At 47.6% G+C, this 27,691-nt stretch overlaps 1 protein-coding gene across 2 annotated transcripts in view; it reads right to left on the minus strand.

Annotated features, from left to right (window-relative positions):
* Positions 1-27,691, minus strand: part of LOC138447681 (adhesion G protein-coupled receptor E1-like) — a 927,425-nt gene that overhangs the window by 58,888 nt on the left and 840,846 nt on the right. For both annotated transcript variants that reach the window (XM_069603948.1, XM_069603946.1), the window contains one exon: positions 24,309-24,375. In XM_069603948.1, coding sequence (XP_069460049.1) covers positions 24,309-24,375 — 67 coding nt within the window. The remainder of the gene's footprint in view (positions 1-24,308; positions 24,376-27,691) is intronic.

Raw genomic sequence — 27,691 nt, forward strand, 5'->3', positions numbered from 1 at the left:
ACCTGGTGAACAGAATCATTTGTGAAGTAGCTGTGAAAAATAGACATTCTTACACCCTTCAAAGCTGGAGAGACTTATTTTGCCACCTTCCCAATGGTGTCATGGGAAAAGGCATTTCTGTTACTTCTACTATCATTGTTTGGGAAAAGACACTTTTCTTTGCCATTCTTCAGAAACTGCTTTTGTGAAGGAAATATCTCAGCCATCCTTTAAACTCAGACCCTGTGCTTGAACTACCTGGACTAATGCAGGGGAAGGGAACCCCTCCTGGATTCAAGGAGTATATGTTGAACCTTTTCTCGATTTATACACCCTTTTCATTAAGTGAAAAACTGAATGTTTACCTTACACCTTTTTGATTATCTGTTTAAGTGGGAGTGTCAGATATAGTTTGGACACAGGACTGTTTATTAGTTTTGACAACGAGACACAGACTGTTCTTTAGTTTTAGTTTCCTAGGCATCGAAACTCTGGTTAGGATAGAGACAGAGAGGCATTTATCCAACCCCTTTTCTTTAAGAAAAATGTCTCATGTTGAAAATATTACCTCTTTGTGTCTGCCTCTTATTTCTGACCCCTCACACAGGGCATAACCCTGAGTTCTTACTATAGACACTATGTACTCCTCCTGAGAGATGGTCCCAGTGGTTGCTTACATTTAGGAATTAAATAGAGCTGATGGATGGAGTTGTATGTTCAGACCTAAGAAATAAGCAGGCTCGAACTGGCCTATAGGGAAATAGGGCAATTCCCAAAACAAAAACACATAATACTTGTGTGGGCCAGTTATTTTGGTCAAAGCCTGGTTGATATGTTACTTCAAAAAACAAGGGCGTCCTGGGAGTCCCTTTGCCGGACATAAGTCCTGGTTGCGAGAGACAGAGTCTTTAGCTCACTATCTTTCACAGAGAAGAAATATCTAAAACATATGAGTCTTTGTGCTGCTCTAGGCCAGTCCAGCACCGAAATGCTAAGCAAATCTCTTCTGAACAAGACTACCAACAACAACCCCATACACGTGTTTCGGTCTGGTTGGACCTCATCAGTAGGGTGGAGCTGTGCCTCTCAAAGAATAGTGAGCAAGGAGTCCATGTCTGGATTCCCCTAGTAACTTAGGGTGAGACCCAAAGTTACTTAAATATACAAAAAACAAGGGGGTGGGAGGTGGTCCTGGGAGTCCCTCTGTCGGACATAAGTCCCGGTTGTGAGAGACTTACCCAGAGTCTTTAGCTCACTATCTTTCACAGAGGAGAAATATCTAAAACATATCAGTCTTTGTCCTGCCCCAGGGCAGTCCAGCACCGAAATTCTAAGCAATTCTCCTCTGAACAAGAGTACCAACAGCAACCCCAGACACGTGTTTCGGTCTGGTTGGACCCCATCAGTAGGGTGGAGCTGTGGCTCTCTAAGAATAGTGAGCAAGGGGTCCACGTCTGGATTCCCCTAGTAACTTACGGTGTGACCCAAAGTTACATAAATATGCAAAAAACAAGGGGGGTCCTGGGAGACCCTCTGCCGGACACAAACCCTGGTTGCGAGAGGCTTACCCAGATCTTTAGCTCACTATCTTTCACAGAGGAGAAATCTCTAAAACATATCAGTCTTTGACTTGCCCTAGGGCAGTCCAGCACTGAATTGCTAAGCAATTCTCCTCTGAACAAGACTACCAACAGCAACCCAAGACACGTGTTTCGGTCTGGTTGGACCTCATCAGTAGGGTGGAGCTGTTCCTCTCTAAGAATAGTGAACCAATTACACTGAGGTCCCGAGCCTAAGCTACAGGAGCAAACACAGGGTCAGAAAACTAGAAATCCTGAGCATGGAGCTTCAAAACATGAACACATGCATAATAACAAATAGGAAAATGCACATCTTTATTTTTTATTTAATTTTTGTATTAGCGTTGGTTTTGTGAATCAAACCTTTTACTAAAACTGAATTATTAAATGATAAACAGACCAGGCAAACTTAAATTATTTCATATATTACGAGGGGGTAGCCCCCCCTTATCTTCAATAAACAATCATAAAAACACCACATGATAAAATAAAATTAGGATCAAAAACTCAATATTAAGCTTTTTACACAGTATCCTAAGTGTCTCTGCTGTCCAACTGGCCAAATGCTTCCTTTAGGTAAGCTAAGAGGGCAAGAGTAATTTTAACTCGTTCTCCTCTTAGCAGATAAGCCCATAGTTCCTTAGTGGAAAGAGTAGTAAAATATTGCAAAAATGTTCCCAACCAACGAGTTCTTAGTTCACGTAGAGATGGACAAATTAAGATCAGATGTAACAAGGTTTCTCTTGGCGTTTTACATAATCTGCAAACCTCTTTTCTCATCGTTTTGATTTTCAACCTTGCCTCTGTAAATTCTCTAGTTGGCCAAAGGTTCATGCAAAATCGCATAAATTGTTGTCTGAGGTAGTAGCCGGGAATCTTTGTAAGTATTTAGGCAAAACTCCCTTAGCTCTACTCTCTAGATCAGGATGGGCATAGAGATTCTTTAAAGATGTATATTCACACGTGTCAATCCAGTCTTGATCAAATAATTTGGCTTTGACTTTACCAGGCGTGAAAACGAGTGACTTTTCAGAAGAGCCCAGATGATGGAATATGGCCCTACACATTTCTTCTCATGCCTTCAACGTCATTTCCAAAGAAAATTGAAGTGCTGTATGTAAAACTTTAAAGCCACCAGTCGTTTCACCAAGCTGGCATTTCCTATAAAATACCAGATTCTTCCAGACTGTAATGGTGTATAAAGGCGTGAGGCCAGCTCACGCCTGATTGTTTGAATAGGGAAAGCCTGGGGAAGGCAGAGGACCCTGCATCAAAAGTTGCGCTCTAATTTAGGCCAAACTGGATCAGACAGCGAAAACGAAGACTCAGCTCCGTACGTTAGGATGGGACCCGCTTTTAAATGTTTACTACTGGCTTTAGAGACAATTTACAGTACTTTGCCACTAGAAGTCGCGCCTGAGAATCCAAGTTACGTGCCTTTATTCTGAGAGCTGCCTCCCTTTGGGCATCACATATGCTTTTGTTAATCATCATACCCAAGCATAACAGCGATGATACTTCTCTCAGCTCTTCACCTTTAAGGAACTAAGCAGGTATTTGCGTTGGAATCTTGTGGGCAACTTTGCCCCCTAAAATGAATGCGCTTGATTTTGCAAACATTAATATTTAAACTGTTTTCTTCCAGATATTGTTGCAATGCATTCAGTTGTCTCTGGAGGCCGACAGGTGTCTGATCCAAGAGTATGACATCATCAGCTTATAACAGACGATTGACAGATTGCCCTGCTATACGCGGCAGGAAGCATCTTATTTTCTCAAAGGCATGGTCCATATCTGAAATGAAGAGATTGAAAACAGCGGGAGCTAAGGAGCACCCCTGCTTCAAGCCTTTGGACGTTGGAATGGGTTTGGATAAGGCTCCTTTTCTATCCAATCTGATCTGAAGAATGGTTTTAGAGTGTAAGGAATGTAGTGCTTCCCTCATATCATCCGGGCAATCCCATTTTTTAAATTTCTGCCACAAAAGATGATGTTCAATCGTGTTGCACGCCTGTGCTAGGTCAATTGAGGTCAGGTAGATCTTACAATACCGTTTCAACTTGATTGTTGTTTTGAATAAATTGATCAAAAAAATGTTAAGGGCCGTCCCTATGCCCCTAACAAAGCCTGCTTGCCACCTGTCAACATGGCCCATATTGCAGCTCCATGATGTTAACGCTTTCAACAGTAGGGCACCAAATAACTTTCCGAACACGTCCAAAAGGGAGATAGGTCTGTAGTTTGCTGGAACAGACCTATCGCCCTTCTTAAAAAAAGAAGAACTTATATTTTTTAAAGAATGCACGCAGTGCCGCAGGTGCAAGGTATTTGCCCTATTCAAAGTTAATTCATCACTTAATAGCAGTGTTCTCTGAAGGAGCAAACGATGGACAGTGTGATCTATGTTCATTACTCCAGGAGCACTATCCATTTTATTCTTGATGATAGGGCCTTTTCTGCTGGCCCCCAACTTCCCGTTCTCTCCCCGATCATGTACGTTCTTCCTTTTTTGATCCAGTGTTTAAAAAGGGACAGTGATCTTACAACCCTTGATGGTTTTAGGGGCACAAAAGGCTTAATCTGTTCTTTGACGATCAGTTCAGGCGCCAATGTGCGTTGCTTTTTTGTTTCTCCTCGGAGGGCCGGAGATTTTGGAGGGTCAGGTCGTTTCCTTATTGTAGGACCTTTCCTTGGAGAGGCCCACAGATCAAGCTGCAGATGTGCATCTTCTCCTGAGGTCCTTGGCAGGTCCTGATGAGTTATTGCATCATCTTCATTTACACTTATGATGGAGTTACTGGTGGCTTCATCCATAAAACTGTGCTCATTTTCCGAAATGGTGTACGTTGAGAGGTTGATTAGATCTTCCTGGTCGTCATCAATAAGGCCAGATCTTTTGGCAATTGATTTTTGAAAACGGGAGCCTCCCATGTTCCTGCAGCATCAGTATTGCTCCCTGGACCAGACAGCTATTCAGCTGCAAATGTCACTTGTCTTGATTGAACTAGGGAGGATGTGGGATAAGCGGTGCTTTTAACTGTTCGAGGTAGAGTCCCTGGAATTTCCAAACTTCTTATAATATGTTCATTCAGAGTTTTTTGAGTCTTGCGAGTACGTGAAACCGCCCTTTAAAAAGTTTTCTTTTGGACTGCTGGGGAGAGGCCCCTTTTTTCATTAAGACCCAGTTTTGAGAAGATTTTGTATTTCTTTTTAGGGTCCAATGGAACCGTCAGCATTTGACTCATCGCTTGTGGCGAGTCGATAGCGTTTAGAGCTGGTGTAGCAGATGAGGACAACGTACTTTCAGCAGGGAGAACCGCTCCTCTATACGGCAACGAAATCGCTGGAAGATGCGGGGTATCCTTTCTCTTATCTAGATGTTCTTTTGGAATATCCCTACTATGTACTATAAGAGGGAGTGGGTCTTGTCGTGCTGTGTCTCTTGATTCCTTCTCTTGTTCGCGCAAACGCCCATCAGTGTTAGCAGGCATTTTCAGTTGAATCTCATCCGCTGACAGCCTGTCTTGTTGAGCACGTCTCTTAATTTAGTCCTGAAAAATTGAATCGATAATACTATGGAGTATAGCTGTTATTTGCTCCGTATTTCTATCTAGGTTTCACTGAATTGCTGTCACGAAGCCCTCCAGAAAAACCATGTGGGAATTGATCATGGTTTGCAAGGTGGATTGGTCTCTGATCTGGTAATTCAAAGCCTCATGTAGTTTCATGTATGGGGAAAGCGTGAGAGTCATTGTAGCAGTTAAGTTTGTGTCCAGCAGAGGCTTGCTCACTGCCTCTTCTTCCATGTGTGAGGCAGCCAGATCCATCAGGAGATCTTCATCGGTCAAAGGTTTTTCCCAATGTTGTCTTAAAGGGACTGTCGCAGGAGTTCCGAGATATTATTAGTTTGAAGATTTGCAGAGCCCACTACAGGTTTGTGAGGCAAAAAGCATTGTTCCTTATGCATACCACCTTCAAAATCTGTTGTGGCGTCTATCCATCCTGCCGCCATTAGAGCGAGAAGCCCCTGATGCACCCACTTCAGTGGTAGCATGAGGATTCTCATAGAAGAACCTTTGTTTAGAGGCCATCGGGGACGCAGTAAGGCCAGAAAGTTTCCATATTGATTTAAGAGAATGCTGGGTAGGTTTTCTGGTTGGCATTTTCCTGATGCAATTTGCCAAACCTATAGATCGTGTGGTGAGATTTTATTTTTATGGGCGGAGTCCTCCCCCAAGCGATACTGGATTGGCTTTCACATGTCCCATTTTTTCAGAAGGGTCACTCACACTTACAGTACTACCCCTAGTTGCAATAGGAGTCGGGAATACCGGCCTCTTATCGCCCTGACTGGACTCCGGGTCTTGAGGACTGGTGTCCAGCCAAAGGATCTAAAACAAAAGGATCGAATGCCTTTTTTTCGACACCAAAAGGACCGAAAAAAAAGGGTTGAATGCTTTTTTATTTATATATTTTTTTAGTTTGGTATGCATAAAAAATAAAATTACAAAGAAAACGGGGGGTTGGGGAGGAACCCCCCCATAAAAAAAATAAAAAATTATTTAACAAAAATCGACCCTTTTTTTCGGTCCTTTTGGTTTCGAAAAAAAGGGGATTCAATCCTTTTTTTCGATCCTTTCACCACCTTGAGGACTATCAGGAGCGCCCAAACCGTAATGTGGATTGAGAATATTGGCCTGCTGTAGGATGTTGTCAGAAGATGCCGTAGTTTGGGCAATTTCCACGAACATGTTCATGTTGTGTGCTTTCTTATTTCCAGCTGTCTCTCTAAGGGCACGACCTCTGATGTTATGTCACTCGGTGTGCTATCATGGAGCAAAATAACTTCCCCACCTGGTGGAATGGCGTGAAGCACTCTGTCCCCTATTTTCAAAGTGCTCGCCTCCTTAATTGTCATAACGAATGCGCTGCACAGGGTCGAACTCCTTGAACAGAGCAAGTCGACCTCTGCAGCTGCCTCTGGAGCTGCCTGTAAAGCACCTAGCACAGGCAGCGAGAAACAGCGAGCATCAGGGCGCACTGGGTAGAGAGACGGAACCACTGCAGCACGTCTCGCCAGCCGCCTCTGATACTACGAAAAACAGGCCATCAAGAACATGCTAAACTTTCTTTAGATCTCTCTGTGGGTGTAGGAGGCATCCCAACCCGACTGCAAGCACACCAGCCAAACTCTGAAGACTACATCATACAGCCAACAGACCTTGTTAAGTGTCAAGAGGCTCAAACAGCGCAATCATACACACCCCAATCATTTCAACAAGTAGTTGCAGTAAAGTACATCAATACTGAAAATGCAAAGAATCCATGTAGTAAATGCACATAGCACATATGTGCATTTAACATACCAATATGTCTAAAAGCCCTTGTCATATTTCATGACACTAAGCGCCAAAGGTCTTTGTCATGTTTAATCAAACTGGAAGCTGAAAAGCCTCAAATGGTTAATACTAACATCTTTGTAGCAACCAGCGAGAAACCAAGCCACCTCCCAAACTCCTTAGAAACCAAGCCACCTCCCAAACTCCTTTTCCATGCAATCTGGTAATATGCGCCAAATCCATGCCACCGCTTGACCTGGAAAACCTCACAGGGTAGCTGACATTTTACGCAATCACATCAAAACTGCTAAGAGTTCATAGTCTCTGAAACTCTCCAATGCGCTGCACAAAACGCCTAGTTAGCACGAAAGAAAAGTGCCTGAAATGTGAAATAACGGAGGTGGGATCTTCTTTCAGGTATAATGCAGGACATCAGGTAAGTAACTGGAAGAAGCACTGGCCCATCCACTCCAGCTCAGCTCACACTCTCTCTGTAACTGTCCCCACAGAATCACCAACACTCAAAGGTCAATATTGCCCACCAACATTCCACAAGCTATGGTTCCACAGCTAAGTATTACATATTAGTACCCGGCGAGGGCGCAATCAGAATGAAAGAGCCATTCTGATTGGCCCTCGCCGAGTCATTACCAGGCCGGGAATCCCTCTGTCGGGATTCCACAGCCTTTGACCCCGGCAGGGGGTGTAGCAGCCCCTCAGCCAATGAGGAGGCTCGAAGCGGGGCCATCCCCGCTTCAAGTCTCCCCACGGCTGAGAGGCTGCCTTCACCCCCGCCGGGGTCTCGGGTAAGCTTTTTCTTTTTTTTTGCTTCCCTCCCTCCACCCCACCCCACTTACCTTTTTGCTCCTGCGTCCCCGCTGAGGAACGATAGCAGGCTCCAGCAGTGTGGAGACTCGGAGTGGGCCATCCCCGCTCCGCGCCTCCACATGGCTGGAGGCTTCCATCGTCCCACGCAGGGACGCAGGTACGTTTTTTTTTTTCCCTCCCTTTCTTCCGCCCTCCAAACCCCACTTACCTTCTACTTCTTTTTTTTCTGGAGAGGATGCGCTGGGAATACTTGTGTTCCCAGCGCGTCCACTCCCGATGGCCGCCATGGAAAGGGAAAACAAACTCCGTTTAACATCTGTGTCCTGTTCTGTCCGGCAGCGGCTCTGTAGGTCTGCCAGGTCGAGTCAAGATAGCCCAAAATGTCAAGGGGGGGAAGGGTTGCAGCCCAGCCAGCTCAGTGGTGTTGCGCCACTACTTGTGTTTAACCCCTTGGTTACTTATTGGTAATCTTTATTACTCATAGCCCTATTCTTCCTCGTCCCTGTACTTGTGTATGAGGAACTTTGACTCATACACAAGTACTGGGATGAGGCAGAGGGACATGCAGATAAGGCCTGGCTTAGTTATCTCTAATCTTCATCACTCCTAGTCCCACTCGTCATTATCACAGTACTTACCTATGAGGCAAGGAGCCTCATACGTAAGCACTGGGACAAGGAAACGGGACGTGGAGGTCATTCTGGGCAGATAAGCTGATTTTCGGGATTGCAGCAGGGGGTGGGAGGCAGAGGGCATGTGTGGGAGGCACCGGGTGGTGGGGTGGGATGGGGATTGTGCCATAAATCGTATTCGTCATCAATGTCCAGGCTAAGCAGGCTTGCTATGTGGTATTAGTGGCTAGAGAGGCATTTTGGTGAAGCCAGTCTAGTAATTTCTTAGTTTGGCTAGACTTTTTTTTTTTAACTGGACATCTCTGATAAAGAGTTCCTGCAAAGTGTAATTACCTGGCTAGACTGGCATTTGCGTGCTGCCAGTCTAGCAGTTTCTTACTGCAGCATAGTATATGTTTCTGGGCATCAGTGATAAACTAACCATGATAAGTGTTATTGCTTCGACTAGCATTTTGGAGTAACCAGTTTAGGTATGTCTGAATGTGGCCTGGCATGCTTTGCTGTAATATGTTATTACGTGTCTAGACTGGTCTACATTGTGCAGCCAGTTGGACATGTTTTCATTGTGGCATGGCATTTTTAATAGCAAAGCATTATAGTTATGAAAAGATTAATGTTCCTGTGCAGTGTTCTGACTTGCATGTATTGGATTTTTAGATTGGTGTTACCCTACAAAACAATTGCAAATGCTCTGGCCTTTTAGCCAATTTTTCTCAGAAAGTGTGCTGTATAATGCATTAAAACACATATTTATATCTTTCTCCAAGTGCAGTGTCCGCATTCGTGCATATTGCGCAAGCGTGGTAATCTAGACTGCCCCAGAGTATGATGCGGCCCGTGATTTGTTGCCGAATTGAGGGGGGTGGGAGGCTCTCAACATAGCTCTCTTAGAAAACAAATACAAATAATAATCACCAGAAGTGGTTATGCAATAACTTTGTAAACCATTGTTAACATTAAATGCGCAGAATTGAGAGTTATCAAACCACTTGACAGAAGAACATCATGTATGTGCTACTTAGCAGCACAATGAGCGGATGCAGTAAAGAAATACAAAAAAATAAAAGTCATATTGCTTTCTCAGCATCTGTTCGCAGCTGTAATAAATCAAACACACTTGGCAAGGCTTCTGCGAACGCGGACACCCAGCTTGCCTCTGACTAAATCCATCCAGACCACGGCAGAAAGGACCAGTGGCTGGAAACCCTCTGCGACTTTCACAAAGAGGTGCACTCAAATGTTGAGAGGCTCCAAATGATATTATCGCGGCCACAGAGTCGCGGCCGCTGCTGCACGGCCTTATGGCCGTGGCCGCCATTTTAGCACACACACTCTCCATGTGCTTGGCAGGAAAATGCTCCGGGAAGCTCCACTGTCGCAGTTGAGGCAAAGATAGTGCTGGGCAGATAGTGCCACGGCCTGGCAGTACCGAGTCACCTGCCTGGGTCACTCGGCACTCGGGCAATCTGGGGCTTCCATGTAAGGGCTTTCCACACCAGCCCTTCGCTTTGGTGCTTCCATACACGGCTGTATGGAAGCACCAAATATTCTCCCATTGCTTTGGTCATCCAGGGATGCTTCTTTTCTGCACCGGGGACACTCAGGCTCACCTCCTCTGTGATGGGTGGCGGGATACCTTCATGTGGCGCAGTAGGAACCCCCCCCTTCTTTGCTCCTTTTCCTTGCTCCTTCTCACTGCATCCCCCAGACCCCAACCTCCCACCCCTTGCAGGCGCTGGTACCTGTCCTTCCTGTCCAGCAGGGTCCAGATTAAAGCCAGCTCGTCGCCAGTGTTAAAAATCAGGTTTCTGGAGGCAGCAGGTAAGGTTGACACAGGTTCCTTTCTTATCAGGATGACACTAAGAGGACAGGAACATGAAGGAGCTGTAGCTGAGCCCACTGGCTCCCACCACCCAGGATACATGGTTCCATCTGCCTGGGGTGAAACTCCTACACTCAAAACACAACACACCGGAGATCGCCAGGGGGCGCAGAGCATGCAAGTCGTGTGAGGCTCGCGCTCCTCCTGCCTCGCGGGGCCTAGTGTGCCTTTTGAATCCCCGGCCGCATTGAAAACAGGGAGGACCAGCACCCGGGGCGATCTCCCCCGCTGAAGCCCCCGATCAAGGGCCCGGATTCAGCATCGCCCGAGGCCAAAGGGCCAGCCCCCCCTGAAGACTGCCAAAGGCGACGAGCTACCAGTGGACTGGCGACGAGCGGGGCCCCACGCTCACACCATCTGGCCGCACTGCCGCCTTCCCCTCCTGAATCCGGGGCGCGACCCGGACAGTGGGTGGCCCCCCCCTACACCCACTGTACATGCCAGGAGACCCGGAGCGGGTGGCGAGGCCCCGGTGCCCGCGGCCCGTGGCGAGTGCCGTAGCAGGACAAGCGCCGACCGTCTTGAGACTACGACACGAGGCGGACATCCGTCCCCTCAAGCCTAACCCAGGGCGAGGCAGTCCAACGAGACACAGCTTCGTGGCCACCCCAGCGGGAGGAGGAATACGGGCCCTGAGCCCCAGCCTCCCTAAGTACATGGAAAAGAGGTGAGGAGACGGAGGGTTGAAGGGGACATTTGAGGAAACTGTGCTGCCCCCCCCGGCATCCCGTGGCCCCTTCCTGGGACACAACCCCCCTCCCAAAAACAGGCGGAAAAGAAAAGGAACGGAGCAGGGCGGCTCATGCTCCGCCAGCGGTGCCGCCTTCTGCGCCGCCTTCCTCCCTGCCACCACAACAGAGGCCCCCAAAATGAAGTGGGCCTAAGCCCTAAAACCTGAGGGCCCCGTAGGCCTTCCTCAGCACCAAGTCAAGGCCCACATACTCGACGCCCCGTCTCCATAGAACTTGACCACCACACGCTGAGAGTACCATGGGCTGGCCTCGTAGAGGCATCGCACCATAGGTCACCAACGAAGAGCGACATCCTGGAGAGGCCCTCGACCACTCGGGCAATCCTTTCCCTCCAACGCTTTCGCCGTCCACAAACAGTTTCAGCCCTTTAACGAAGGAGGACCTCAAGGACATCCTTCAGGAAATTAAGGCCATTCACACCGACATGCAGGCCTCTATAGTGGACCTCAGGGGAAGAGTGGAAACTTTGGAAGAAAAAATTGAGGGAATGGAAAATAACCACCCCCAAACAGACCTGTTGGACATGAAATATGAGGCGAGATTAACGGATCTTGAAATGAGAGATGAGGACATAACCTTGAAGATGGATGATTTGGAAAATAGGGAACGCCGAAAGAACCTGCGTATAATGGGTGTCACCCAGCAAAGAGGGGAGACAGCGGCCGATGTGGGAAGGAAGGTTCAAGGACTGATCAACCAACTCTTTGCCTTGGAGGGGGGGAAGGAGGTCCAGCTGGAGAGGGCGCATCGAGGTGGAGGGGGCGGAAGAGGGGCCCCGAGGTCTATAGTGGTGCGCTTCCTTCGGTACAGAGAAAAAATGGAGGTCGTGGAGAAGGCAAAAAGGCTCGAGAGCTTCATCTTTGAAGGGGACACAATTAGGATCTACCAAGATCTCTCGACCCTCACGCTCACAGGGATTGTCGCCCGCTCACTCAGTGGCTCACCAGCCAGGACATAAGATATAGATGGTCGTTCCCGTTCGCCCTCTCTTTTGAGCGAGCTGGTGTAGACTACAGGGTGATCAGCGGCAAAGAAGCCACACACGTCCTCCAAGTGCTCAAGAGCGACTCCCCAGAGGGAGGGAGCGAAAGAGGTACACAAATGGAGCTTGATCCCCAGAGACAACCTGAGGGCCCTTGGTCCACGAAGAAGAAGACAAAGGGCAGGAGAAAATTCAGAAAACCAAACACCCCCACTTCGGAGCTGGGGAAGACCAGGTGAACAATGACTTTTGATCGAAAATACAGGGACACTCGTTTTGCAATCCCGGCCGGGGACACAGAGTTCATCGAGACTCCCGTGAGGTACGGACACTCTCTCGCCCTGGTGGCTTGCCCGTTGGCAGGCGTCCTGAACTGGGAAGGGAGGGTGGAGGGGAAGGTAGTTAGAGGCCCGCGGGCCCAGACCGAACCAAGCGTAACAAGGGAACGGGACAATCTCCTCATGACCGGGGAAAAGATGAATGCAAGGCATAGAACTAATGACACAGAATGAGAGGAAGAGCCGGGCCGAGTCCCTCAGAATAGGCTCCCTCAACGTCAAGGGGCTCAACTCCCCGACAAAGCGCTCACTCCTGGGGAGGGAAATGAAAAATGCGAGAACCGATATCCTTTTTGTCCAGGAAACTGGAACGGTGAGGGGGGAAGAGAGGGCGATCCCGGGATCCCACGTGGGCCAGACCTTCTGGGCATCCGGCCAGGTTAAGAAGGGGGGTGTCGGAATTATTCTGCATAGGAATCATAAACTGACAGAGGTATCCCGATGGGAGTGGGAAGACGGGAGAGCCATGGTAGTGTCAGGCAACTTGCACAACTCGAAAATCACCCTAGCAGCCATATATTGCCCCAACGTAGGGCAGCTGGGATTTATCCAAGAAACCCTTGCGGAGGTGTTGACTAGAGCGGAAGGGCTCCTCCTCTTGGGGGGGGATCTCAACATGTGGGCTGACAGGGAGTTCGACCATAGTGGTGAGGCCATCCCACCGGGTGGCGGGGGGCACGACCTTATGGAGGGCTTCGGGACCTAATGTGGGAGAAGGGTCTGGTGGATATATGGAGAGAGCTCCACCCAACGGAGAGGGGATACACCTTCTACCTAGCCGCCCACAGTACGAGAACCAGGATTGATTACCTCTTTACGGAACACCAGCACATGAGCAGAATAGAGGCCTCAGGGATCCGCCCAGTCAGCTGGTCAGACCACAACTTTGTCTGGTCTGACATTAGCATCTCGGGCCTAAAACCTAGGAACTCTCTGTGGAGATGTAATGACTTCCTCCTAAGGGATGCGGTCTTTAAAGAGGAGATGATAGAGGCGATTAGAGAATACTTCGAACTAAATGATACTGGAGAAGTTGACCAAGGGATAGTATGGGAGGCGGCGAAGGCAACCTGGAGGGGCAGGCTGATTAGCGAGGGGGCCTCCAAAAAAAGGGAGAGGATGCTTGTGGCTCATAGACTTAGGTCAGAGATCCTTATACTGGAAAGGTCCGAAGGGAAGGGGGAGGAGGAGAGGGCGAGAGACCTGGGCATTGCAAGAGGGAATTTAGAGATGGGCAGGATTGTGGCAGGACTCCAACACTTACACCAAAGATATTACGAAAAAGCAGATAAGGCAGATGCTATGTTAGCGGCTAAACTCTGTGGCCAACGGGCAGAGAGGTGGGTATCCAGAGTTGTGTGTGGGGAAGAGGAGGAAACTTCAGAGCCCGAAGGCATAGCCGAGAGCTTCGCCGGCTTCTATGAAACCCTGTATGGGAGCGACGGGAGGGCAGAGAAGGAAATGCTTGACGCATACCTCAGTGGGGTTGCCCTCCCCACCCTGCGAGCCCCGGATGCGGAGGACCTGGACGCCCCAATAACCGAGGAGGAGGTACTCAAGGCAATATCAGGCCTCAAGCTTGGAAGGGCCCCGGGGGAGGATGGGTACACGGCGGGCTTCTACAAGGCATTCTCGGGCCACCTAGCAGGATTCCTGGCAAGAATATTCTCCAACATCATGGCCACAGGGAGGGCACCCCCATCATTTGGTAAAGCATTGATCACTGTGATCCCAAAGGAGGGGAAGGACCCAGCAGACTGTCGGTCCTACAGACCTATCTCTCTCCTCAATGTAGATGCAAAGCTATTTACCAGGATTATTGCCACAGGGATAGATGGCCACATGCCGGAGCTGATCCACTCGGACCAGGTGGGCTTTATACAGGAGAGGCAGGGGGCGGATACCCTCCGCAAGACCCTCCACGTCATGAGGGAGGCGGCACGGAAGGGTGACAACCCGGTTCTGGTGTCCATCGATGCCGAAAAGGCTTTCGACCGGTTGGACTGGGGATTCCTGCACAGGGTTTTGGAGAAACTAGGCTTCGGGGTGGGGATTAGACAGGCCATTAAAGCCATATACATGGCCCCTTCTGCCAGAGTCACAGTCAATGGCCACCTGTCACGTACTTTCGCCCTACAGAGAGGGACAAGACAGGGCTGTCCCCTCTCCCCACTCCTGTTCGCAATGACCATGGAGATTTTGGCAGAAAGCATCAGAGGCTCCCAGATGGTGAGAGGTATAGAGATAGATGGCCGTACTTTCAAACTGGCCTTTACGCAGATGACATTCTGCTACACTTGAGGGAACCTACGAGATCGGTCCCGGCCGCCCTGCAGGTCATAGAACAATTTGGACGCTTCTCGGGCTTCAGGGTAAACGTGAGCAAGTCCATAGTCTTCCCTTTTGCTCCTGATGCAGAGAGAAACCTAGCCGAATTGATCCCACTGGGCCTCCAGGTCTGCCCGAGGGTATAAAGTATTTGGGGGATCAATATAGTAAGACCAAACGAAGACTTGAGCCAGGCAAACTACCCCCCTCTGTTTGACAAACTCTTCAGGGACATGGAGGGCTGGGCGAAGGGACAGATCTCATGGATGGGAAGAATTAATGCTATAAAAATGAACCTTCTACCCAGGGTGTTATACGTCTTCCAGATGCTCCCCTTGGAGGCCCCAGAATCCTACCTTAGCGAAGCCAAAAGACGAATAACTAAATTTATATGGCAGGGCCGGAGACCCAGCATAGGATACGAGACCCTCACACTCCCCAAGGATAGAGGCGGCTTAGCCCTCCCAGACCTGCGAACATACCATAGAGCAGCTCAGCTTCGGGCCCTGGCCCCACACCTTAGGACCCCAATAAACAATGGGTTTTTCTTGAAAATTTCTACCTACACCCAGTCACCGTGGGGGAATGGTTATGGGTCCCCCTGAAAAAACTACCCACAAGAATCAGGGACCACCCCATCCTTGGAACCATGTGGAAAGCACTTGCAGGAAAGGGAATTAGAGAAAAGGTGACCACCTGGCCCTCGCCCCTGAGCCACATCTGGTCCACACCAGTTCTAGAGCAAATCCCAGGTCACAAACACTACCAGCCCTGGTTCGAGGCTGGTCTGGCCAGAGTCGGTCAGCTGGTGCGGGAGGACTCCTTCATTCCCATACAGGAACTTGAGGAGGCCTTGGGAATTGGCACCCTCTCCCCGCTCTTATATCTACGCCTCAAGGGTGTCCTAATGAAACCCAAACTAAAGCCCTGCATACAAAAAAAGCTCACCCCGGTCGAAAAAATCCTAGACTCTCACGTAGAAATGAAAGGACTCATCTCCTTCCTCTACGGAGCCCTTATGATTCCCCGGGAGGGAACAACCAAAAGCCTCAGAAGGAAATGGGAGAGGGACCTGGGTTGTGGAGTGGGGGACGGGCTATGGGGGCGTATTTGCAGCAGGGCGTTTAAGACATCCATCTCCTGCCAATATAAAACACATGCTGTCAAACTCCTTCATAGATGGCAGTACGACCCGATCACCCTCTCAAGGATGTTCCTGGACATTGACCCAGAGTGCTGGCACGGATGTGGGGGAAAAAGCCGACTACTGGCATATGTGGTGGTCGTGCACCAAGGTCCAAGCCTTCTGGTCTGAGGTCCTGAGCTGGTTAAGGGAGGTGGGAGAGGGGGTTTACCCACAAGATCCAATCCTGATAATGTTTGGTCTTCAGCTGAGGGAGGAGCGTTGGGAGAAACTTCCTGACCTGACGCACTCGTTACTCCTGGCAGCTCGAGCAGCTCGGGCTAGAACATGGAAAAGGACCGGCCTTCCCATGAAAAGCGAGTGGGTAGCTGTGGCTAAGGATATCTACTTCATGGAAAGACTCACAGCGGCTACGCAGGGCTCGAGCGCCCAGATAGAGATGGACTGGCTACAATTTATGGAGGCTTTCGGCCACACAGAGGAAACTCCCTGAGAATCACGGGGTCTCATGACCCGGCCCGAAACCATCCATAGCATGTAACATTATGCCTTAGTTTTGGAGGAGTCGGTTTAACCACGGACAGCCATTAGCCCGGTCGGAGTTGTTCTAAGAGAAGAGTTTCGGACGATCCGTCCCGTGCCTTGAACTATGGGGTTTGGGGGGAAGGGGGAGGGGGAAAAAAAAATTTCAAGGGATGTATGGTTGGATTGTAAAGTTATGACGGCCATTTGCCCAAAAGTTGACACGCTGTAGAAGCCTCTTGTTACCATTAAAAGCCAATAAAATTTGATTTAAAAAAAAAAACACAACACACCAAGACTCCAAGCACTCAGGGAACATTCTCACCATGACATCACCAGAAACCTCCAGGCAAGAGGACACGACATAACACTAGCGCATTTTATTATTTTCTGCCCCATTTATTCAGATATCAGGAAAACTGGGCTACTGAGCACATTAAAAGAAACTGGGGTAAGGTATTATAAGCGGGCACTTAGTACCCTATCAGTGTGTCCGCAGGTGAGAGTGGCTTTTCCCCTGGCCACTAACATAAGCAGGGCCTGGAAAAGGAGAAGGCATTCCATCACTGACTGACTGGAGCCTAGTATTTAGGCCAGACTATGATTCTCAGCATATTTTGTCTGGCACACGGGAAAGCCACTTTCAGTATTAAAACACTTGTGTATAGACGCGTTATAAATGCCATTTCATATCATTAATACTGACGCTACGTACACATCTGTATCTGCATGCCCTCTTACTCTTGTACTGTTTGAGTACTTGGAATGCCTCATCACGACTTTGGCGGTAACCCTTAAATCCAGCGGTCGCGCTATTGCCGCCGGATTTAAGGGTCCGCCAAATCAGGACTTCGGCGAATTTCGCCCCAGCTCTTGGCTGGGGGTAAATCCGCCGAAAATGTGCGCTATTACCGCCAGCGGGATATCCGCCGGCGGTAAGAGCGCAAATTTTCCCCATTGAGCCCAATGGGGAATAGGGCATTCCCGAATAGTCTCAATGGGGAATGGGAAATTACATTACCGCCGAACTCGTGATCCGGCGCTATTAGCACCAGGGAGTTCGGCGGTAGGGCTAATACCGCTGGCGGTAATACCGCCGGCGTTACCGCCAAAGTCGTGATCAGGCCCTAAAATATGTACTGCTGGTTGCAATGTAGCACTTTGTGCTCTTTTTACTTAAGGAACTTTTTAGTATCCAACATGTTGGCTGCTTTTCTGCATTTCATTCCCCTCGTATTTCTGGCATCCTCTAGAGCAATGCCCAAGGTTTTGCTTTTACAGGGGTAAACATAATCAACTGTATCTGTGTGCCCTTTTTTTCTTATTGCACTGTTTGTGTATTTTGAACACAAAAAACTATATATCAAGTGCTTGATTTGTCCATGAATGGAAGAAGCATTTCACGCACTTGTTATTTACTGGATTATTTAACACGGCGCTTCCTACTTCGATCTTCATACTAATGGCATTTTCGAGAATAATGCGTCCATTTTTGCTTTATAGCGATTTTAACATAATCGAGTGTTATTTGCAAGGTTTTCTTTCTATTTATCCATGCAGCTTAAGCATGTATTCGAACTTTTTTATTATGTTTTTCTATGTGCTTTTATAGTGGAATTATTTCGAAATAAAGTATTGACTACTACTACTTGAGTACTGTAGGTAATTCTAGCATAGTAAAATACCTCAAAGTAATTTACTTAGTTGAAAGCCCAGTATATGGCTGCACACGTCAGGGAGTGCCGCAGGCAAAACGCGGAAGAACCCAGATTGTCAGGACTAGTTGGATGGTGCGCAAACAGCCCTCATGGCAGACTCAGGCTCAGATACCACACAACCACTATAAAGACCTGATATATGACCCAGAACATACAAAGTAACAGGATAATGATGGTCTGAAATGGTGAATGTTGCAAACATGGGTACAACTATTTTGGGGTGGCAAGACCAGGAATCTCTCCATATGCCATAGAACCTGTGCAACAATGGTCCAGTGTAGGCGACATCATTAAATCATAGTCCTGACCACGCCCCACGAGCTGGATGGGAATCTGAGGACCCAGAAGGTGGGCCTGGCAAAGCCTTCAGGCCGGAGGTGTGAGCTGCCTAGAGGCTGAATATACTCCCCGCTCCCTCAGTCCTAATCCCATGTCCTGTTTCTGATATTTGCAGCCAGCAGCAGCGGCCCTTTATCCTCCCAGCGGGAGCTATGGGATGTACGAGACATAACCACGTGAAGACTACATTTCCCATGAATCCCACTGTCTTGTCACATCTTTAATACGAATGGAGAGAGCGGCCAGAAATCGATAAAGCACAACAATGTACCCAGCTCTCTATCATGGCACCAACTTGCAATATGGCGCAGTGAAAAGAATAGATGAACTTGGTGGGTGGGCTACTTAAAGAGAGCGACCTACCAAGAACCTCCTCAACAAGATACAAATCCTTCTGCCTCAGTCTCCCAATAGGCAGGCAAGAACCCAGGTCTGCTTCCACTTCCTCAGCTTCAGTGGAAACAGAAGGAGCACGTAAAAGCAAGTAGAAGTCACAGGAAATCAGCAGCGCATCTAACAAGGCTCCCGCTACAGGACTCTCCCTGTAGTAGAAGATTGTGAACTTGTGATTCAAACTAGTACCGAAAAGATTGATCTGGGGAACGTACTGCATGGAGAAGATCTGCTCCACAATCTCCCCGTTTTGGGGAACGTACTGCATGGAGAAGATCTGCTCCACAATCTCCCCGTTTAGCTCCCACTCCTGAGAGCCCACTCATTGAGTCTGTCTTAGTGGTCAGATTGCCAGCGAGGTGAGAAGCAGTCACATGTATCTCCTTCTCAATCACTCAAAACCACAGGAGCATGGCCTCCATGCACAGTTTGAGCGACCCCACACCACCCAACTTGTCCATGGCGGTGACACTTTCCCTGGGGACCTGGAAAGTGGAACTTCTAATATACAGTAAGAAGGTTCACAACTCAAACACTCTGCCCTGAGTGCCAGTTAGTTAATTTGAAAGAACTTCTCTGGGCCTTCACAGAGACCATTCACTGAAACATCTTAGGACATGGTGATGGTCGGCCATAGCTGCCAGAACAGGGCCTACAGAAGGAGGTTGGTGGTGCATGCCCACAGAAGCAGTTCCTGGCAGATCTGTAGAGTGACCAGGATAATGTTTGTGATGGTTATATATTATAATTATAATATAATATTATAATTATTATAATAATATAATGGTTGACTTGTGACCACTGGCTTCTCAGGGACCACTGTAGTGACCTTGTGTGCTGTTTTGCATATAGGACTAAGATGATGTAGAACTCCATGAGCCCTGTTATCCTAAAGAAAATCCCAGCTAGGAACCCACCATTTGGATTGAAGAGGGCTACCGAGATCTGTATGCGTGTCACTCTATGGAAGGCTGAAAGACATGCTTTGTCCCCCGTGTCTAAGACTGCCCCTTTAAAATGCAAACATTAGGAGACATTCAGAAATGACTTCTTTAGGTTGATGGATAATCCTAACTTGAGGAGAAAGCTGCATATCATCCGGAGGACCAAAACTGCTGACTCTTGCAACCTGGCCCAGTGAGTAATAAATCGAGGAAGGGAAATATGTTCACTCTGTTCCTGTGTAGATGGGCATCCGCCTTTGCCATGACCTTGAGAAATTATCTTGGGCCAAAGTGAGGAATGGGAATGCAGTGTGGCATGCTATGAATTGACTTTTTATGGAAGGGTAGGCAATACCCCAGCCTCTCAACTGTAAAACTCATCTGTCTGACGTAATTTACTGTCAACCCCTCTTGTAGAGTCTTATCCTGCCCCTCACAGGAGACTCGTGTTGTCTACATGATGTATAAAGTTATGAGGATTTCTAAATGGCAGTGCCTGAAGTCAGAGTCGATGTAACTTTAGGCTTTGAGGATCTTTAGTCCCTCGATAAGGGATTAGCTTATTGACTTGTTGAGACTGGCATTGCTGTGGAAATGATCCTCCCTTGTGCGGTAAGGAGTAAAGTGTATACCTCCCCTCCCAGAAGAGAAATAATCAGAAAAGAGACTGACAAATCCAACAGTATTGCTGTTTGGCCGAATTCTTCTAACGCCAAGGCTTTCATAAGCGTTAGTGCCGATAACACCTGACCTACCAAAGGGAATGTCCAATAATTTGCCTGCACTGAGTATCCTGCACCTGGATCTGCGAGGGGGCTCAGGTGAATGTGCCCTTTTATGTGGCCTGCTCCTGGAAGGAGACTCTCTAGGTATGCTATGCCTAGGCGAGATGCTCCTCTGTGGAGGTGTTACTTCTTTCGACATGGATGACTTATTCTTTTCTGCTTGACGTCTGTTGAATTCTTCAATGATCCTTTGCATCGAGTCAATCAATGAGAGCTGGATCGTAAGGATCGTCAGGTTCCTTCACAGTTGGCTGCCAGGGAGGACTGTGTTCCTTGGGGGTGAGGCAAGGTTGCCCGCCAACAAATTCTGTGTCTGAAAACTCCTCCTGAAGAATGATGTCTGGGAGTTCTGTCATTTCTCCTAAAGGAGAAAGTTGTGTTCCCATTGGTTCATGAGTCACTGATACAGGAGGTACCGTTTTTTCATTGGTTGGTGTAACAGTGGCATCTGCAGCGGCTGTTTTGGGCTTTGGTTTCTCCATGGACGAAGGAATTGACTTTGTCGTCGACGGTGCTGATGTATGCTTCGTCGACGGTGGTTTCGTGGACGATGACTTCGTCGACGGTTGATTGTGTTTCTCCGTCAATGGGATCTTCGTGGACAAGAGATTCGTGGATGAGTGATGGGATTCCTTCGTCGACTAATGTTTCATGTAGGCTGATTTCAACAACGAAGATTTGGTCGTCAATGACGAGGTTTGAAGTGTCGTCGCCGTGGACGATAAGGGTTTCGTCGCTGGCTTGGTTGTCGATGGGCCTCTATCACTATGGCCGCTCAGATGGCTTATCTGTGGACAATTGCCCCCCCAGGTTTTTGAAAATGCCTCCTTACCTTTGGAGGTTGTTTTTCTTCAGGATGCCGTTTTTTGTGATCCCCAGAGCCCAAAGGGGGTATTTCCACCTTCCTCTTACTTTTGTGAGAGGGGGAGACACTCCTTTCCACAGAAGAGGCCCTTCTCTTAGAAGTTTGTCTCTCAGATGGTTTAGAAGAATGTACAGGAACTATTTTGGCAGATTCTTCGATTCTTTGTCCGAGGATAGACCTTTGGCTTCTAAATGGAGAAGAAATCTTCTGTGTCTATCCTGCAGGGTCCTGTTGGAGAAAGTCCTGCAAATATCACATTTATTTATATCATGAGGATACAGGCAGTAGATGCATTGCTCATGAGGATCCTTCATGTAGACTAGTTTCTTCATGCACCTCGTGCAGGCCCTGAACAGGGAAGGCTTTTTGGCAGTTGGAAGTTCAGCCATGTTATGAAGAGGATTTCACTCGACGAATTTTAGGTGAAGAATCGTGTTTTCTGAGCCCAGAAACACAGAGCAGCAAGAGCTTGAACAGGAGATTTCAAAAAGATATATTTTAGGTGAAACCAATATATCTAACAGGAGAAAGATTACGAAAAGCTCAGAGAGCTGGAGGATTCCCTCTGTCTGTTAGACTGCAGTGAAAAATCTGAAGATGGCTGACTGGGACGGAGCTTAAACCCTGCCACCTCATTGGTTAGGGTCATAAAGGACCAAAGTGAGGTGGAGGGACTACACAAGTGAATGGCCCATAGTTCATAATGGGCAATCTACAGTCATATTTCTATGGAAATAATATATATATTTTAAAATATTTATAATTTTTTTAAATCACTGAGGATTCCCAGTCTGACGACGGCGAATATTCAAGCATCTGAAACTATGAAAGATCCAATGCTGGAGAAATACAGTTACAGATAAGTAACTAAGACTTTTCCATACTGGTTTTAGCTTGAATTTAAGAGCCCCACCGAAGGGCGACAAAAGTGCCTCACAGATATTTAGCTCTTCTGTATGCATTAGGTCACATGTTTTGATCTATTTGAATTGAGCAACAAGCCCTAAAGGGTGCGTTGTCCTTAATATAACAGCTCTGAAGGAACCAAAGTCCGGAACCAGCACCTGCTTAGCGCAATGACTATTTCAGAGTCTTGGGATGTATCCAAGCCATTGGTTTCCCTCAAATGCTTCTTTATAAATGTAGTAAATAATTCAGAATCATGGTAAAATTGAAGATTCGAAGGTAGCTCATTTTCCCTTCTGCATGAACCCATGCAGAAGGTGGAGGGCATTCCCACATCATCATCATGAGATCAGTACCATGATAATTTGTATGAATCATGTCCGCAAATCCTTGTGTCTTTGTGCACCTGTGATGGCTCAAATACCTCAAGCTTCCCTCCTCTTCAGGCATATATTCTATCACATTTCTTGCAGCAGTTCCAATGGCACTGAGACCAAAGGCATGGGTCACAGCAACCTGGCCTCCAGGGAATCCAGCACTGATAAAGTTCTCGCCCGTGGAGCAGACACTGATGAAGGCAGCATCGATGATGCCGAAGCAGATGACCTCGGCACCAGCGAAGAAGACATGCATGATTTCAGGGATTTTTAGTGCCGATGACGCTGGGTCCCCTGAAGTCTTAAACATGCCCAAGCCTACAACCGAGCGGGTGTGATGTTTCTAGTTATGTGAGATCTTCTTGGTGGAAGCAGCCGGTACAAGTGAGGCCACCGGTGCTTTGTCAAAGGCCCTTAGCATTACCTGCCTAAAGGTCTCCCACTCCTTTGCATGCAGGAGGAAGTAGGGAAGGTGGGTCCCTCACTTACTTGTGATTGTGCAGTATCATCAGAACCCAAATAGCACTGGGATCATTCTGTGTTTCTTCCGTGAGGAAGAAGAATGGGTCCAGGATATAGAAGACTCAGTGTGTGAGTGATGGTGCCTTTTCTCCTTCTTCCTTTTATCACTCATCTCAATTTGGGATTTGGGCACTGGCACGGGAGTCTCAGACGACCACTTACATTTAGACAGGGTCTACAGAGCTGATGTCTCTGCTGTAGAGACTTTGATTTAATGAAGCAAATGTCTACACATGCTCGCCTCCCATCTTGGTGTACATTGCCTGACAGGACCCAAACTCTCTGGTGTCTTGATCCTTTTTGAGACTGAAAAGGTATGAGATGTGTGGTTCTGTCACCAACATGCAGAGTTCTCAATTAGGACTAGACAAAGACAAAATTAACAAGTATTTGATAACATACAGCTCCTAATTATGACAGGGAAAATAGGACTCAACAAGAACTATTGTGGAGGTGGCTCCAAGTATATATAAGAGTGAAGTCACTTCCGATGCCTGGCAGCACAAGAAACCATGGTGATGGCATTCTCACAGCTGCACGGCACCACCTGGTGGCTATTGGAAAATGTTCCAGAAGAGACTGTATCTAAGGGGGATGAAGAAGATGTGGTATTAGTACCCTGCGAGGGACAATGAGCTTGTAACAAGCAAGCCCTTGCTGAGTCGTTACCAGCCCGACAAAGCCATTCCCGGAGGCACATTCAATGTTTGAATGGCTGCCATGGAAAGGGAGAACAGACTGTAATCCGTTCCATAGCAGGCATCTTTTTTTTCTCTTCTTTTTTCAGTTGCTAAATGCCAGAGTGTCTAAAAACTGAAAAAATAAACTATTAGTACCCAGGTCTAACGGTCTGGAGAACTAAAACCAATAAGCCCCTCGCTGGGGGGCGATTACCGCTTCTCGTAATGGCCCAGAGCCTGCTTTAACTATGGGCCACGGGGCATTACCTGAATCGGTAATGGCCCCCCAGCTCGAGGCTTATTTCTTAAGTAATTTATACATTAGAATTCGATTTTACACACTGAGATCTTTCATGGTGTGACCCTTGTCTGGAACATTTTAACACTTGCAACTTTATTTTGGTAACAAATAAATTTAGAGAGGGGGGCTAGAGAAACAAAGCCAACAGAAATAAACCAATAGTCTCACCTACCAAGAGAAAGGCACAAACAGGTCCCAGGAAACTCCACACCAGCCCGGTCCTGAAATCCAGCCAACAGCTGTGAAAATACAAGAAGAACAGTCGTCAGTCTCTGGCAACAGTCAATTTACCTTGCTACATAGGTTCCTGTCATACTGGGAGTACAAATAAAAGGAATGTGCAGTCAACAACACAAGACATCTTTCGTGAAATACAATTACCAATCATTTTATGAGCAGAACCATTCAGCCGAAGCAAATCAAACCAACATGGAGCTGCTATTACACAATGTAGCTTTGGCACCATTCTGGGGCATGGCACAGCCAGGATCAGAAATGACCTCTGTGAGGGATGAATGAGGGCCCAGTTGCAAACAAGCACTTGGAAAGCAACGACGTCAAGCTTTTTACCATGGTACGCCTCACTGATCCCTGGCGCAGGCACCAGGAAGGTTGACTTCTGGAACCCAAAACTGAGGATTTTGCTCCTGCTTTGGATCTTTCTAATTCTTGGAAATGTTGACTTCAAAGGGTAAGATATTTGTGCATGAGTTCTCAGTTGTCTCCTCCTCTTAGACTGAAGGAGAGGGGGTGGGGGTTCATTCACAGACATCTTCTGCCCCTCTATAGCTTAAGTAGGTGAAGAAGGGCAAAAGCTGGAGATTCTGGTGGCAATGATAAAACCTCTCATCCCAGTGAAATGGTAGAACATAGAGTGATGCGACCAAACATGGTCCCCCAAGAAATCACAGACCCTTTTAAAAGATCACAGATCACCCTAAAAGGAAGACGTATTCCACCATGAGGAAACACACGGGATACACAGAAACAAAATTTTAAAGGTAGGAAAGAGACAGTCTTATACAATACATCAGGAATGCATCTAACCTACTTCAAGTAATGAAAGCCACTACCTTTACTCTGACTCCCCATTAGTTGCCCAAAAAGACAATTGAGTTCACACAAGCAGCATTTCAGCCAGGCATGCAAATACAGGCATCAGGGTGTAGTTCAAAAAGATGGTGCATGCCTTTAAATAAACAGAGTGTATAGGTGGTCTCTAGGGGTTGCAGAGAAAATATCTCCCCCTTCCCTCGCTGCATGACCCTGCACCAGTAAAGGAGGAGCAGAGACAATACCCTTTCTGCACCATAAAGTCAGGAGAAGGAAGCAATCCTGCTGGCAACTCTAGAGCGCAATCTTCGGGCGCTGCGCCAGTATACCTAAGATCTTGTTGCATGACCAAGGAGCCCTGGTAAGTACTAAGGAGCAGGAGTTGAGAAAATGGGATGTTTCTGGGAACAAACCAAGTAACGCTGCAGTGACAAACCCAGAGAATGGTATCACTGCTATCTCCGACACCTCGGGTGAGGGTTTATCTAAACTTGGACTCTGCTACTTGCCTGTTGGACTCTATAAACATTGCTGTGTGCAACGAGGATGATGCCCTTGAAGCCCTTTGTAACGAATTGTCCATGATGAAAAGTCCACCATTGGCACTTGAAAAATGGTAAGAGTTATAAACCAAGGTGCGGTAGTTTCCTTGGACACTGCTTACTTGCTGCCTTTACGTTCAAGAAGTGAGACGCCTGTGTTGTACATGGAAAAACCACCATTTGTAAGATCCAGGACGACGGAGGCAAAGGCAGGTGCTACTGAGAGGCCCGCTAGATAAATGGGTACATCCTAGACTCCCATTATCCTCGGCAGGTGAGCCGCTGCCTACTGTACCACAGAGGAATGGAGTAACGTTTGAAGCTGGACATACTAAATCAACTCGATCCACTAGCGCCTACAAGACTATGAAAGCCCCAGTACGTAGGGGAGTGATTCGAGAAGGGGCCTTGATGAACGAGAATAATGCCGGGAGAAGTGGCCCGGCAAGCACCACTACCAGCTGGAGAGACTGGGAGCCTGTCCAGTATAACATGGAGCCGAATTGTCATAGTAAAGATGCGGTGGAAGCGTATAAGCCCCGGGTCTCAATCTATATGGCATCTAATTTGGAGGCCTTGGTGAAAATTGAGCAATTGAACCCTTCAGCGGCAGGTCCTTTTTAAAACCGTACAACCTTGCTATAGCTGTGGAGGCATATTCCTCGCCTATCCATGATTAGCAGTACAGATATGCTAGTAATTGAACTACCCAAATGGGACAGTTTTACAAACTAGGCATTGATTAAATGTGCATCCGCGGGGATAGTAGCATTACTATGTTCTTGTGATGTCCTATTAGCAAACCTGGGTTTTAACCTGTCTGTTAGTTATGAGCGGCCAGTTAAGAGGGCCAACTCCTATGTCGATCAGGATCAATCTCATATGCCCCTGATTGGTTAACCAGGTATCTCGGGGTATCAAGACCTGCCTCTCCCTTGTATGCCACAGGCCCAGGGAAATATGTGACAAAAGGTGTGGGGTCATATAAGCGACCACAAGGCCAAGCACTTGATCGGGGAGCGGGGTCGAATGAAATTATAACATCGCAAGTGGAAACACAAGGGTTTTTTGTAATCTGCTAAACACAGATGGATCTGCTTCATTGTTGGGAAGATTTGACGTGTACCTCTTGCAAGAAATTTGGCTTGATTCCACAATACACATAGAATTTGATGACCTCTACCAGATAATGGCCAACAAGGGAAAGCGGGCCGACCCTATGGGGATTTAATAAGTGGTGTAAGTCAAGGTATAGAATCCAGCTATATCGGCCTAACCACTAAGAGCAACGCAGTACAAGCAGTGGAATTGAATTGATATTTTATTTTTATTCGCTCGTACACAAGTGTTTCAGAGCGCCACAAGGCTATAGAGGGGAACAGGGGAGAACAACACAACAATCTTACTAGGCCCAGTGACATTGAGAACCCGCAAGTGCATGGGGAAGCGGGAGGGGAAAAGTGCATGGAAGGGGGGAGAAGTGGAAGGTGAGGGACAAAGGAGAAACAGATAAATAATACTAAATAAATAAATAATAAAGTCAAAAACAGTGGTAGCGCAGCCAGCAAGTGCTGGGTTTAAGGCAGCAGAGAGGGTAGGTCTGATAAGTGCAGGAAGAAAAAGGGGGGGCTGTATGGGTACAGATACAGGCACCAGTGGAAGGGGTGGCTGGGAGGCAGTGCGGGAGGGTGGCAGGGTGAGCAGGTACCGCCAGGTGCACAGTGCTAAGAGAGAACAGGTCAGCAGAGGAGTGGAGGAACAAAGGCAGAAGAAAAGAGGAAAGTCTTGAGGTGCTTCCGGAACTGGAGATGGTTCTCCTTAAGTTTTAGAGTAACAGGGAGGCTGTTCCAGAGGGAGGCCCCAGCTGAAGACAGAGATCTACCCCAAGCTAGTTTCTTTGAAAAACCACTGACCCTGAGGGAGTTAAAGTTAGAGCAGCGTAGAGCTCAAGAGGGGGGTT

This window comes from Ambystoma mexicanum, chromosome 3q, assembly GCF_040938575.1.
Source record: "Ambystoma mexicanum isolate Mex_15411 chromosome 3q, UKY_AmexF1_1, whole genome shotgun sequence".
NCBI lineage: Eukaryota > Metazoa > Chordata > Amphibia > Caudata > Ambystomatidae > Ambystoma > Ambystoma mexicanum.